Below are 15,347 nucleotides of genomic sequence, written 5' to 3'. Positions count from 1 at the left end.
CTTATTAACATCGGTTGGCCAATACGTTGGCTTCGCAGTAGAATGAAAAAGGCACCCCGTGCCGCCAATTGCTGTCCTAAGTTCTGTTCCTCTAGTTGAAGTATGCCTTGAACCCCAATCAGTGTGCTTGGCGTTAAAGTCACCCCCCAATATAAATCTATCGCCCAGGTCTGTCAGGACGCATTGAAACATTTCTGCCGTAATTTTAAATCTAGGGTGACAATATAATGCAGCCACTCTAAATTTCTGCTTAGTCGAAGTGATCTGAACCGCTGTCATTTGCATTCCCTCGGTTTGCATCTGGTGCAGATCGCAATGCACCACATTTTTTTTAATTATTATCGCCGTTCCGCCCTTCCCTATATTTCCAGGATGGTTCGAGTTGTAAATTCTATAACCTGGAAACCGAATCCTGCTTCTTAAGGTCATATGTGTTTCAGTTACGAGGCACACGTCTATATTCTGTGTATGCAGAAAAACTTCAAGCATGTCTTTTTTATTTGCAATACCATTGCAATTCCATGTTGCTATTTTAAAATTACCTCGTGCCATCTTTTACCAGGTCTTTTGGTATTCGATTTTTTCCCTTCGCTCTCTAAAATACTCAATCTCTGAGAGATTTTGTCCATCATATCTAGCATGTTCTGCATCATATTTTGCATTTTATACAAAACATTCACGTCACTGGCCCTTTTTTTATTGCTCGTGCCACCGTCATCAGTTTTCGTTTAGAGAACGTCCCTGTATGTTACATCTTTTGAGACTATTCTCGAGGTGAATTTCCTCGGTGGCCGTTCAGAATTCTTCAGGTTGTTGTTGCTGTTCAAATTTCTACGTTTTTGCAGTTCCTTAGTTACAAGGCATCCCCTATAGTTTGCTGGGTGGGCCTCCAAGCGATTGGAACACTTTGCTGCAGTACTCTTCGGCTTACTGCAATCTGATGTTAAGTGCCTGTCTGCACATTTAACACAATTCGGTTCTCTCTGGCAAAATTTTTGTGTATGCCCATACCTTTGACACCTTTTACACTGCGGAATGGTCCTGTCCTTTCGAAGTGCCTCTATCCTAACTTTCATCCTGTTTATGTAATCGATTTCATAAATTTTTTTCATCTCTTCTTCATTTGAGAATGTTAACATAAACAGCGGTAGAGGCACCATAATGTTTTTCCCATTTTCTTTCATTTTTTTAATTTTATTGCTTACATCTAAGATCTTGTAACCCCTAGAGCTTAGGTCTTCCTTTATATCTTCCGGTTTACAACTGGGGTGAAGACCTCTTACCATGACTTTTATTGGTCTGGCCTGCTTGTTTTCATAGGTATACCATTCTAGTCCAGATCCATTCATGGCTCTGGTATTTTTATACATAGCATCTCTTAAGATTTATTATTTTATGAATATTTAAATTTTCTACAATATTCTATTTTATTTTTTTTTCGTTTTTATTTTCTAGTTTCTAATTTAAAGTTCTAATGCTTTTCCTTAGCACTTTATAAATTAAATCACGATTTTATTAAGGTATGATGAAATATTATTGCTATACTCGAAATGGTTTTTGAAAAACAAATACTCAGCGTTATATAACATATATAAGTAATTTATCAAAAATGCATTTATAGATCTTTGAGAAAAATATTGTATGTTCACTACGAACTGATGTTCGATTACGAATAAATATCGAGTATTTATGTCACTTATTTAGGGGATGATAAATTCCCTATAAAGTTTTAAATTACGACAAAGCAATGTATTTGTGAATATAATTAGTCAAAATGTTATTTTCTAATTAACATTTTACAAAACAAAAAATGTATTCAATGGAAATATTTACTTGCATAATTATTATTACAATGTAAAATTAACTTTATTATAACGTGAGTGATGTTTTATACTCTTCCTAAAGAGCTTTCTGTTTCTGAGCCTTGAAATTTCCTGTTCTGACAGAAGTGTCAGGAATGGATTCAATCCCATCCGCGAGGAGCGTTCTGAATTGACTCCAATCTGTGGATTGAGGCACTCGATACATCTTTTCTGCCAGGCCTCTGGAGATCAGTATATCAAGCCTAATCTGCCTATGGTCGGAACTGGATGTCTCATTTGAGACATACCAACCACCAACCCTACTGCCGATAAACTCATTGCAAAGGGTATTGTCAAGAACCTCTTCCCTAAATGCGTTTATGAATGTCGGCCTATTACCGACGATTACATTCTAACCGTAAACTTATTGTTGTATATAAATTCAAGTAGGCACTCACCTTTTGGGCGGTGTAGTGAGCATTGACATCACTTCCTATTATCAACTGGAAGTTCCTTCTTCCATAGAAATTCACTAGGTAATTTAATTGTCCGTCTGAATGGACACAGTCTCCCGAGAGATAGGATGAGCATACAATAAACTCTGCACAGCCCCCAGGGGACTTTACGCTACCTGACCAACGCAGCTACCTCATCATTGGGACAGTAATCTGAAGTGGGAAAATATGTCTTTTTCTAAACAAGATGCAGACCCAATTGCAATATCATACAATATTCTTCCCCCAATTGTATTATCATACAATAGCTCACCTGTTAGGTCCTTAACCTCATTCTACACTATGCAAGGCTCTTGATGTCGAGGTGATCCTTCATAAATCTGTGAGTCAGAACATCCGCAGTTGCCCTGGCATATTGTAGACTCATTTGGATGCACCCTGCAGCCATATCATTTTTCCTTGATATTGTTCGGGTTTCCCAATGGGGTTGAACCCTTTTAGTTTACCCGGGACGCTTGCATTTGGTGCGCTGGTCGTTGGCTTCCATTCCTCTGGCCGCCATTTTCGAAGCGACTTTAGGTTTTACCAATGAGCTTTGGATCTTTTGTTTCGTCTGAAGTGCTCGTTATTGTCGTGGTGGGAGTTGGTCTTTTAAATTATTCTGCCCAGTCGCAAGCCCCTTGAGAGAGTTTCCTTCCCTTGACTGAAGGGTAACACGGAAGAAGTTCAGAAAAAGTCGAAACTCCCCTTTCCGTATATCTTGCAAACCGAAACCATACACGGAGAAGGTGATGAAGCAGCCCCGTCCTTTACCTTATCAATCCTCGCCACCCTCCAGGAACTCATTTTGAGGCTGGGATTTTAGCTACTTTGGCTAAAATCCCAGCCTCATTGGCTACATTGACTATACAACATCAAAACCACAGGCCCTCAGTTTGTCGAGCCTTTCCTTCCCGTATCTGCGAGCTTCCTGATGCATCCAGGCAGTGTATGCTGCGATACACCACCTGGATGCGCCAGAGAAATATTGTTTTTCCATCTGATTAAGCAGGCCCTTAAGGGCTCTCCACTAGGAAGTGACTGTGATTTTGGTCCCCAAAATATATAATCAGCAATTTTAGCTATATACCCATTATATATAATCAGAATATTAGTTCAGCGAAACCCAAAACTTAACAAATTATCGTTTTATACTTTAGTTTTACTGTTCTAGGAATGCAAATAAAATTTTGAATCAATTACTTTGATTAATATTAATAATTATGAATTGCAAATGCAGAGTAACTTTTCTGATAAAAATAACATCCTTTATTATGGGAAAAGGGGAAAATATGCTACTTGAATAGTATAAAAACTATATACGTAAATAATGGTAAAAATTTCAAAATTTTATTCAATTATATTAACAAAAAGCAACAAAAAACGAACCAAAATAATGAACAACATTTTATTCAAGGAATAGAGATTTGTATACTACAATAATATAAAGCTTAAAAAAATAATGTTTCATGCTTTGTTTCAATGATGAAAAAAACAAATTTAACTATATATAAATAATATTATATATTATATATACGTAACGATATTTGTTGACCTAAATAATTCTATTTCAAGAAAAAAAATTTTCTTAATTGAAAATATGAAGGAACGCTTTTGTAGTACTGTATATAGGGATGAAGTATAAATGGTGTTATAAATTAAATAATTAAAAACTAGAACGGAAAATTATATTTTGTAAAATTAAATGTAACAATATTAAATTGCATAAAAAGAACAATATTTTTTTTAAATTTCAATTTCTGTACGAGATTCCTACACACTACTTACAATTTTTTTGTTTAACTTTTTAAGAAACACTTATTTTCATTAATTTAAATTTTGTATTCTTCTTAAATATTTAGGGTAAAGATTTATTCATGGATTTAGATGAAGGTGCTTTAAAATTAATAGATCCCGAAAATTTGACAATACTAAATACACAACCGATACATACAATTCGTGTATGGGGAGTTGGACGTGATAATGGAAGGTATAAAATATTAATTTAAAATTATTTAAAAAATATTATACGTTAATATAGAGGAATAATATAAATTATATTAGAAAACTTTTTTTATAACATGTTTGATAGTTTATAGTTGTGTTTGTATACATATATATATATTTAAATTAAAAAAAAAAAATTCTATAGTTCAGCCAGCCACCAAACAGCCTAGGTAACTAGCAGGATGTGCCTCATCACAGTTTGCACATTTGGCTTGAAAGATATCTTTCCTATTACGAACTTTCGTCATATGATAATCAGCATTTTAAAATTTTTAGACCCTCTTTGAGAAAATCTTTGTGTATGTCCGAACTTCCGGCGTTTCTTGCATTAGTAAATAAGCCTATTGCTTCTAATGCTTAGGCTCGTCAATTTATTTTTATAAGTATGCCATTTTAATTTGGCCTAATTAACAGCTTTAGGTAGTCGTCTGTATTCATTTTCATTATTAACATTTATTTTAATTTGATCACGTTCATCATGCTTACCATCACATCCATATTTTCCTCTTTAAGGCTCCTGATTAGTTGTGTAATGGATTATATTAGCCCTGGTGGAGGCTTATGTTTTCTAAGTTCAACATTTTTCTACGGTGGAGATCTCTCTACTTTAGTGTTATTTATTTCCAATGGCGGCTTCATATTTGGTGAACTTTGGATTTTTCGCTTTTTTGAGTTAAGAATACAATCGATTTCTCTAGCCAACTCTTCTCCTTCTCGGTTTCGTACACGACCATACCAATTTTGTCTTTCTCGGTGTTATTTAAAACTGTATTCTGCTGTCCCAATAATCTTAGATTTGCTGCTTTGAATTTGAAAATCTCTTTTTTTAGCTCCTAACACAGGAGCTATAAATCGCTTATACACAAATCTATCATTGGTCCACTTTGTTAAAATATTTAGTTTATTCCTCTTTCCACTCTATTTTGACATAAGTTTGTTTTTGCCTTTTAAAAATTTTTTTTAAAAAATTAAATATTTAACATTTAAATCGCAATTTATTCGAAATGTCAAGGTCAGTAATGCGCTGAGCGCCTCATATCACTTTTAGAGTTTTTACTTTTATTGTCTTCTTCAGACTTCCTTTCTTTACAGTTTTCTAAGGTTTTCTTTTTTACTTCCTCCATAGGTGAACCTTGTGACCTTTGAGCTCTTACCAAATGGGTAGATTAATTTCGCTAAACGTACTTTTTTTGCCACTGGCAGCTCTCCAAATGCCCTAAAAATTTATCAAAGCTTCCGTTGAGAGCCTTTGTCTCTGAATATTCATTAGATATCCCTACCGCATCTCTAAGATATTGGTGGACTCATACCACATGCACACTATGGGTATTCCTTGTATTATTTAGCTCAGTAAGATATAGAGCTAATCTAGCTAATCTAGCTCTATATCTTAGTAATTGAACATCTTCGAACCACGTCTTTTAGTAGACCTTTAAGCTGTTATTCTTCCTCTAGCCCCGCTGTTATTTTTCTCCTTCACTATCTGTTTCGTGAGTATCAATACTATCATTTGAGTACTCGTAATACTATTACGAGTATTATTTACGGTATTATATGTATATGTATTACTTATTATTATTATTTACGGTCCATGTACCTTATAAATACATGTATATATATATATATTTATATATGAACACAATACTTTTTTAAGTTATTTAATTTATCGATATAATTATTATAAGTTTTAATACTTCATTAAATTTAAAAAAATTATATTTATATATGAATGATTTTACATAATCATACTTAAAAAATTTATAATAATTAATTAGAATTTTTTCTATACTATAAAATTGCAATATAGAAAAAAAATTAATATTTATTTTAAGCATTTAGATAAATTATAATATTTATGTATTAATTACTAATAATATAAAAAAAATATTATTATTCTAGAAAAATTGAATTTTAACTCTTGTTTTCTTGTTTTTTCATTTTTCACTTTGTTTTCTTGTTTCTCTTTTTTCCTCCCATTGTGTTTTTTCATTATCGTTACCATAATAATTCGAATTAAAATGCTATCTAAAATTATCAAAAAAATAAAAAACATTACATTTGTTAATGATTAATGAACAAAAATTGACAAAACAAAAAAACAAATAATATTTTTTATATAGAGAGAGGTTAGTATTTATAATGATTTGTTTTTATAAAATTAATTAAATAAATAAGTTTTTTTCATTTTTAAAATAATATTTATATATTAAAAATTAATAGTAGTTTTAATGAATGGTCTTTAATTTTTTTTATTAAAGAGTATTAATTAGTTTATTAAATTGCATGGAAATAAAACTATTTTCGACAGCACAATACGACTTTTTTCATTATTTTATTATTAAAATTAAACTATTAAACATTTAATTTTTTGGACTAAAGAATTTGGTCAAGATCATGCAAAAAATTAAAAAGCTCAAAAATATTAAAATTATAAGATTATAAGATTTATTGCTATGCGTTCGCCTGTTATTAGAGAAAGAAAGGAAGTGCAAACTTAACACTTATTATAAATAATTATTTTGACACGCAAATTTAATAAATTTTAAAATACTCTTGCACTTTTAAATTTCCTTTACTAGTTATCAAAATCTAGAAATAATTATCTTATTTTTATAATAAATTCTTTAAAAAATTGAGAATCTATCATTATTTATCATTTACATTAAAATTGCCATTTAATGGCACAGTATCTATAATTTTATTAAATGAAAATTTTTAAATCACAAAATTCTTGTTTATCGCCACCGTGTTTTTAATATCTTATACCTAAAAAAACTAGAATAGTTGTAAGCTATAGAATTTTATATATCTCTTAAATAAAAATATAAAAAATTTATTCTTAATTAATTTTATTTTATATTTAATTAATATTAATTTCATAGTAAACTACATAGAAGATTTCAAGTAAAGCTGTTCGATCTACTAATATTTATTTGTAATGCCTTATTATTTTCATCAATAGTAGTTTTTATTGCTTTATTTTTTATGTAGTTTGTATATAAAAAAATTATGGAAAATTTTGTATGTATTTTATTTAGAATTTTGTAAATACTTATGGAATTTGATTTTATACCAAAAATCATTGATTCGGGTGGAATGTTCAAAATAGAAAATTAGCAAACCGATAATAGTTACATATATTTATATTTACTTACTAACATTTCACACATATATATGCATATATTTATATGTGTTAGAAAAGTTTCCGTACAAATTACACAAGTCCTTTTGGCTTCACAAAATAAAATAAAAGCAATACAAAATTATAAAAAATAAATATTTATTTGAAAAAAAAAAATATTTTTGTCATAAAATAATAATTTTTCTATTTTGTTTTTCAATGTTTCATTTTCTATATTTATTTTGTTCAGGGATTTTGCATATGTTGCACGTGATAGATTAACAAGAATTCATATGTGTCATGTATTCAGATGTGATACAGCAGCTAGAACAATTGCGAATACTTTAAGGTAAAATGATTTCCAAAATTTATTTTATAATTTTGTCATTTAATTCAATTATAAACACATTCAATAATTTTTAAACGCGAATATAACAAAATTTCTATTGAAATTGGTTTTTTTTTTAATATTTTAAATTTTTGTAGGGATATTTGTAAACGAATAATGATTGAAAGATCATTACAATTGGATAGCAACAGTAGCAGCATAAATAGTTCACCAAACACATCAAATGGTCGTAGTGCAATACGTCCAACTGATTTACCAACAGAGAATAGAAAATGGGCAAGACATCGTAAGTTTTGTTTTTTTTATTCCATATTTTAATAAAATATTTCAAAAACATTTTTCATTTCTTATGTAAAAGCAAATTAATTATATAAACTTCTTTCTTTTTCATAGCTCAATCATTCCCAACGCCAATGGAAGAACCTAAAAAAGTTTTAAAGGCATCATATTTAGGTTCAATGGAAGTAAATCAACCAACTGGTATGGAAATATTAAATAATGCAATTGATTCTGTAATGGCTAAAACAAGACCTGAACAGTGGGAAAATGTTAATGTATCTGTCGCACCGTCTATGATTAGTGTTCATAGTTCAGGGGTAATTCTTAATTATACTTTACTTTCCAAGCATATCTTACAATGTATAAGCAATTCAAGTTAAAATAAATTATTTAAAAAAACTGATGTAATTGTATATCATGGCTGCTTATAAAATCCAATTTCATTAACACTTTTGAAAAAATTTCGTTTTAGGATGATTCAAAACTTTTAACTGAATGTAGAGTCAGATATTTAAGTTTTTTGGGTATTGGAAAAAATGTTAAAAATTGTGCTTTTATAATGCATACAGCACAAGATAAATTTGTTGCACATGTATTTCATTGTGAACCGTCCAGCGGTGCTCTATGTAAAACAATTGAAGCCGCATGTAAAGTAAGTTTTACCACCATTTTGGAAATTTAAATAATACTTCCTGAAATTACAATATGTTCGAATTTATTAATGTTTATTCATCATATATTTCAGTTACGTTACCAAAAATGTTTGGATGCACATCCAGAAACACGTTTATCCTCCGATTCTAATACACCTAGTAAAGGTATCGGTGCGACAATAAAAAACTTGATGAGCTCCTTATCATTAAAAAAAGATCGAACGAATTCCTGAGAAAGAGCTAAATCTCTGCAGGTATATACTATAACAAAATATATAAAACAAGTTGAAAGTAATATTAATGTAAAATATATTTTGCAATAGAAAAATTTGTTTAAAAACTTTAACTTTAAAAAACAAAAAATATTTTTTATATAAATGATTTTAATTTTATACAAGTTGAATTGTCAAATAATTTTAAATCATAATCTTTTTAAAATAACAAAAATCATGGCCACAATTTATTCATGTTTTTTCAATAAACTTGTCATGCTTTTGAATCATGTAAGCTTATGTGCCATTTTAATTTCAGTTTCAAGCTTATTATTAACTCTATTTTGAATTAAGTGTATAATTAATCAAACTGACTGACCTGAAAAATACAGTTATGACGTCACATCACTTCAAATATTCCTTTCTGGTAGTCGTGTCTGTAGACGCAATAAAACTAACAGCAGTCGTGCTTTCATAAAAAAATTAAATTGATTATTTGCATATAAAAAAAAACAAAAAAAAGTAATTATTAAAAAAATTTTTTAATTCGTAAAATTTGTACATTTACCAGAAACACCTTCGGTTGTGTCAACATTTTGTCTACCATTAAGTTTAATAAAAGCTCAAAATGCTCATAATATATGCACGTTATTCTTTTTGTTCAGGAAATTACAAAAACAGAATTACATTAGATTAGTAGAATACATTAGTAGAATAAAATATAATTTTTGTAATTACTAACTCCGCCGATTTGTCCATCTTAACTATAATGTATACCCAGCAAAATCCATCGAGTGCAAATATTGAAGTGATTAAAAATGATTATCACGTCGTATGAAATGGGTGAATAGTTTAGTTATATTTTCTCTTATCAATAATTGTGAACAAAATTTTAAGGATAGCTTATTTTTCCTAATGTTAATAAGATATTAATGTTTTATTTGCAAAAATTGGCTGCTGGCAGCCACATTTTTATTTAACCCATACATAATGAATAAAAAAAACAGGGGAGCAACAAACTTTTTGAAACCAATTTGCATTTTGAACTTTTTAAAAACGTTATGATTTTAAATAGAAGACAAACACAACTTCATTCAATTTTCATTTTTATATCTTTTTAATTTTCTTTTTAAATGAAAAAATTCAAACAATAGACTTTTTTAAAAAATGCTAACAGCTAATTTTTTTATTTTTTTTTAACTTTTTTGCTTTTATTCTTGTTTTTCAAACCACAAAAATAAAACAAAAAAAAAAACTAAAAAACTAAAAAACTTGTTAATTCGTAATTTAAAATTTTTAAAAATAAAAAAAAAATAATATTTAAAAATTTTTATTTTTATTTTTTCTCTCCTTATCAAAATTAAAAGCTAAGGCATTTAAGCAATTAATTTTTTAAAGATTTTATTTTCTAAAGTTCTACTTAAGTTTTCCACAAAATTAAAAGTTTTTTTTATAATAATTGGATGTTTTCTTTAATATTAAAATACATATTGTATTAAATTATATTATTGTTATTGATTATAAAAATTTTATCAACAATTTTTTGGTTATTTTCTAGAAATTAAGGCAAATCAGTGTTGCAATTAAAATTTTTGTATTAATATTTAACAAAACCTTATTTAATTTTAAATTGACTTTTTAATACACTTATACTAATGTCATTTCCAAATGATATTATGGATTCGTTTAATTAAATTATAATTAATCTTTCCTTTTTGTAAGAAAATAAATAACATTTTAAGCAGTTGAAATCAAAATAATTCCCGTTAAAAAAAAAAACATATTATGAAAGACTCTTTTATTCGCTAAAAACTTTAAAATTCTATTAAAGCATTAATTTTTAAGTATGGCAAGGACATTTCTTTGTTTTAAAAGAAATTAGAAATTATAATCAAAACAATTAATATCCTAATACCATACAATATGTATTTAAGATCCACATCCTTTTAAATCAGAGCAAAAAAATATAAAATTCACAAACACATCTTCTTTCTAAAAATTTTTTATATAAAATTTCCTTATTTCTTAAAATTATTTTTCTTATTTTTAAAATTTTTCTATTTTCTTGTTACTAAAATACAAATTTTTTTCTTATTTTTCTATACATTTCTTATTTTATAAAATTCGAAATATAATATTTACTCTACAAAATATTCTACAATAACAACATATTTAACCAAAAATAAACATAATACACAATAAAACTTCTGTCATACACAACTACTATACTATCAACATTTAATGCACAAATTTAACCTTAATTGAATTTATAACAAAAAAAAACTTTATTTCACCATTTTGATTTTTTTTTTTAATTTTTAAAAATTTATGTTTTAAATTTTAAAATGCTAATAATGAAAATAAAAAAAAATAAAAACAAAACTCAAATCAATAATCAACAATAAAACAAAAACCGATCCCAAAAAAATGTATATGTATATATAAAAATATATATAAAATGAACCAAAATAAAATCTAGGAGCTATGGCCACTACCTACAGAGCGGGAAATCATTCCACATAGACATCTGCAATCACCTTTAACGTATAAAAAAAATTTCGGTCATTCACAGAGTCCGTAACGTCAGCTGCAACAAAAATTGGATAACACTATCTTAAATGCAATAACGGCAACAACAACAGCAACATCAGCAACAACCACAACATTAGAAATGTCAAAAAATTTAAGTAAACAAATATTTTTGAAAAATAAAGTCATGACAAAATCTTTATCACCAGCATCGTTATCAAAATTATTAACGTCACCCACGAATCTGACATCAGAAATATCTGAATTGCCATTGTAAATTTCAAAAGTTTTCATAAAGAAATAATTTCGAATGTAATAAGATAAAAAAAATAAATTGTCATTTTCATTATATATCATAATAAAATTAATATTTTAATTGCATTAGATTGAATATTACATTGTATACATACATTTACATACAAAACATACTAATGAATTTAGCAATCGCTAAAATTGAAAATTGTTATTTTAATAAAAATCAATTTGCAAAATCTTATATAAAATAAAAAATTATGTAGGTATGTAACAGGAAAATGCTGAGAAAAATATATACTCTTATAAAAAATTAATATATATTGTAAATGGATAATTTTTTCAACATGAAAATTTATTAATTTATATACTAAATAGGATATTTTAGCAAAGGAACAAAAAAAAAGAAAATACAATAAAGAAGAGTAACCTTTTTTATATGAAAAATAAAAAAAATGCATATATATATATATATATATATATTAAATACAAAAGTATTACAAATTTCAAATAAAAAGAATAGAAAAACAAACAAAAAAATTATAAATGTATAAAATTATTTATATATAAACAGATTATATATAAACAAATTATTTATATATTTAATTAAATTACAAAAAAAAAAAAAACAAGAAAAAAATTGATATAAAAAATCGATTTAATTAAAAAAAAAATAATTCACAATATTTGTTTATAAGCTCAGTATTAAATTTAAATGAATTCCAAAAAAGCTTTGTAAAATTCGTACTTACCTGTATTTAATTAAAAAATAACAAAAAAAAACGCAAACAATTAAAGCAAAATTAAATAAGCAAGGTATACAATTTCATTAATTAAATAATTATAAATATAGAAAAATTTGAACACAGGAATAAACAGGATATTGTGTTAGAGAAAAAAAATATAAAAAAAAATCCTTAATAAAATGAAAAAAAAAAAAAATATTAATATTTAATAACATTTTTCTAATAATTAACTCAATTATATAATTATATCTTTTTTTATTGTTTTCGAAATTCTTCCCTTATTTCAAATGCCTTTTATATCAAAATAAGTTATTTACTTATGCTTTAATTTATTTAGATGCAACATTTTTTATTTGATCGAATTTGTAACTTAGATTTATTTTAAGAATTTAAACATATCATTTAAAATGTTACATTTTTAATTTTAATTTATTTTTTTTTCTTGCAAATGAACATAAATAATATTTATGCAATATTATTATTCGTTTTTATTTATTTTTTTTTTTATGTTATAAAGTATTTTAAATGCTTTGTCAAAATTTATATCAAATATCGAAAATTAAATCGAATACGTAAATTTCTAATTTTTAACTATACTTATACAAAATAAAAACAAAATAACTTTGACATCAAAATGAAAAACTGTTATTACTCTTGATAAGGAAAAGTGCTATTTAAATAATTGCTTTTATTTTTAAAATCCTTTTTTTATCTAACAATAAAATTACATATAATTTTTAATTGAATTTTAATGAAACTGTTGTAAAATAAAAGTTAGAAATAAACAAAAATTTTTAAGAAAATTATAAGCCATCGTTCAGTTTACTTAATGTTTACATTTCGTATGAAACCTTTGTAATAACATTTTAGAAACAATTATAGCATCACACTCCGTTCTCCTTTTTTTATTCCTAAAAAGAAAAAAAACAAAAGATTATAATTATTATAACGAAAGCATTTCAATTATTTATGATATTATTATGAAACAGAAACCTACTAAACTAAATTATTAGTTAAAAAATGCAACAATATAATGTCCCTCCATTTTTAAGAAAAAGTATAAATAAAAAAATAAAGTATAATTAAAAAAATTAATAGCTGAAAAACTCATTATTTTGTATCTGTAATTACTATTATACATGCATATTATATATATTAGTAGTGCAAATATATTCAAAAAAAAAAAATAGTTTTGTATATTTAATGAAAAAAAAACAAGTAGATCACTTAGATGAAAACTAAATAAACATTTAGAGCGCATCAAAATGATAAAATACGTTAACAACATTGTTGGATTAAATTAAAATTTTCTAAAAATTGCTATTTAACATATAAAATTTTGCCACACTCATTCCACAATTTAACTTATCCAAATTAAATTTAATTAATATGTCGCTAAATTGAATAAGTTTGAATTTCTTTTATTTGCGAACTTGTTTTATATTTTTTTTTATTGTATATAACATTTACATACTTAAGTTCTCATTCTATGTTTAATTTTTGACACTGAGTAGCTTTGTGATCAAAACTACTGAGTGTCAAATTTTTAATGTATTTCTCATTTCATATACATATGTATGTATTTCCAAAATTATTCTTAAATATTTCTAATTAAATCGGCAAACCATTTTGCGAATTTTTTAATTGCAACTTAAAGAATAATGATAACAACCCTCTTTTAGATAATAAAATGTGAATAAAATATTAAAATCGAAATACTGAACTTGTTCCACAATTCAATTTTCATATTCCATTAAAGTTGAATTTAAAACAAATAATTGAAAAAATTTATTATTTTTCTTATAAATTTAATTTATTTCACAAAATTTTTTTGATTATTCTGTAGAAAATCAAGGCTTTACTTAAATAAATTTTAATCACGCCATTTAAAAAAAAAAACAATGTCAGTAAGTCATGATATTACAGTGTTATCATATACCATCAAATAACAATCTGCTCTACAATGCATACCCAACTTAAGGTTCATATTATTTAGTTTTAATTTGACATTGACACCATTCACAATAGTCTTATTTTTATATTATTATAAATAAATGAAAAATTATTTTAATTTTTACTTAATCCTTGTTAGTGAATTATTTAAAAAATAAAAAATGTTTAGAAAATTTTATGTAAAAATTAATCATATTATTTATAGAATTTGTTTAAACTAATCTTTTATAGTAATCAAAAAATAAATACAAAAACTAAATCAGCATAAATTATTAAATGCATACATAAACAAAATTAACGCCATGTACTTTTAACAAAAAAAAAACAAAAAAAAACATTTTGACATATCTGAAGTAGTCAAGTACTGTTTAAGAATTAAAATTTGACATGTTATTTTTTAACATAACAGAACACAAAATTAAATTATTTCATTTCACACCTCTTATTGTTCATTTTTATAATATTTAATTTTAAATAATGATGAAAATTTAAATATTATATTTTGCAATTTTTTATTGTGTTCATGTAAATTTCATTAAATTACTTTACTTTTTTTTCTTCTTTAGAAATTTTTAATGTAAAATAAAAAATGATTTTATATTTAAAATTGTAAGTTGCCTAAAATTGACGCTGGCGTCTCTTTAATTCTTCTCTTTTTTTTTTATTTTTCTTCCTTTCTTTCTTTCACTTATTAATAACTAACAAAAAAATAAGAATTCTAAAAAAAAATAAAAAATGTTTCAATTGTATATTCATATAAAAAAAAATCTTACAAATATAAATTCCTCTCTCATTTAAAGATTTTTAAATTTTAGCAAAAATTATTGTAAAATTATTATCAAAATACTTTATAATTTGTAGGCGTATTAGTAATTGATATATAAGAAACAATAGAAATATGAAATAATATATATTATTACATATATTTTAGAATATATATTATAAAATAT

General features: G+C 25.7%; 1 protein-coding gene across 4 annotated transcripts in view; it reads left to right on the top strand.

Moving 5' to 3' along the window:
• Positions 1 to 11,907, top strand: part of LOC129609965 (amyloid beta precursor protein binding family B member 2-like) — a 285,959-nt gene extending 274,052 nt beyond the window's left edge. For 3 of the 4 annotated variants that reach the window (XM_055522249.1, XM_055522246.1, XM_055522247.1), the window contains 7 exons: positions 4,159 to 4,286; positions 7,675 to 7,773; positions 7,911 to 8,059; positions 8,167 to 8,369; positions 8,525 to 8,704; positions 8,798 to 8,959; positions 11,397 to 11,907. In XM_055522249.1, the coding sequence (XP_055378224.1) occupies positions 4,159 to 4,286; positions 7,675 to 7,773; positions 7,911 to 8,059; positions 8,167 to 8,369; positions 8,525 to 8,704; positions 8,798 to 8,938 (900 nt within the window). In that variant the 3' untranslated portion in view covers positions 8,939 to 8,959; positions 11,397 to 11,907. Of the gene's footprint in view, positions 1 to 4,158; positions 4,287 to 7,674; positions 7,774 to 7,910; positions 8,060 to 8,166; positions 8,370 to 8,524; positions 8,705 to 8,797; positions 8,960 to 10,284; positions 10,480 to 11,396 lie in introns of those variants that run through there. The other variant, XM_055522248.1, reaches the window with a different exon arrangement.
• The last annotated feature ends 3,440 nt before the right edge of the window (positions 11,908 to 15,347 follow it).

Source organism: Condylostylus longicornis, unplaced genomic scaffold, assembly GCF_029603195.1.
Source record: "Condylostylus longicornis isolate FDR11 unplaced genomic scaffold, ASM2960319v2 ptg000042l, whole genome shotgun sequence".
Lineage (NCBI taxonomy): Eukaryota > Metazoa > Arthropoda > Insecta > Diptera > Dolichopodidae > Condylostylus > Condylostylus longicornis.
The sequence above is the reverse complement of the archived record's forward strand: the minus strand, read 5'-3'. Positions and strand labels throughout refer to the sequence as shown.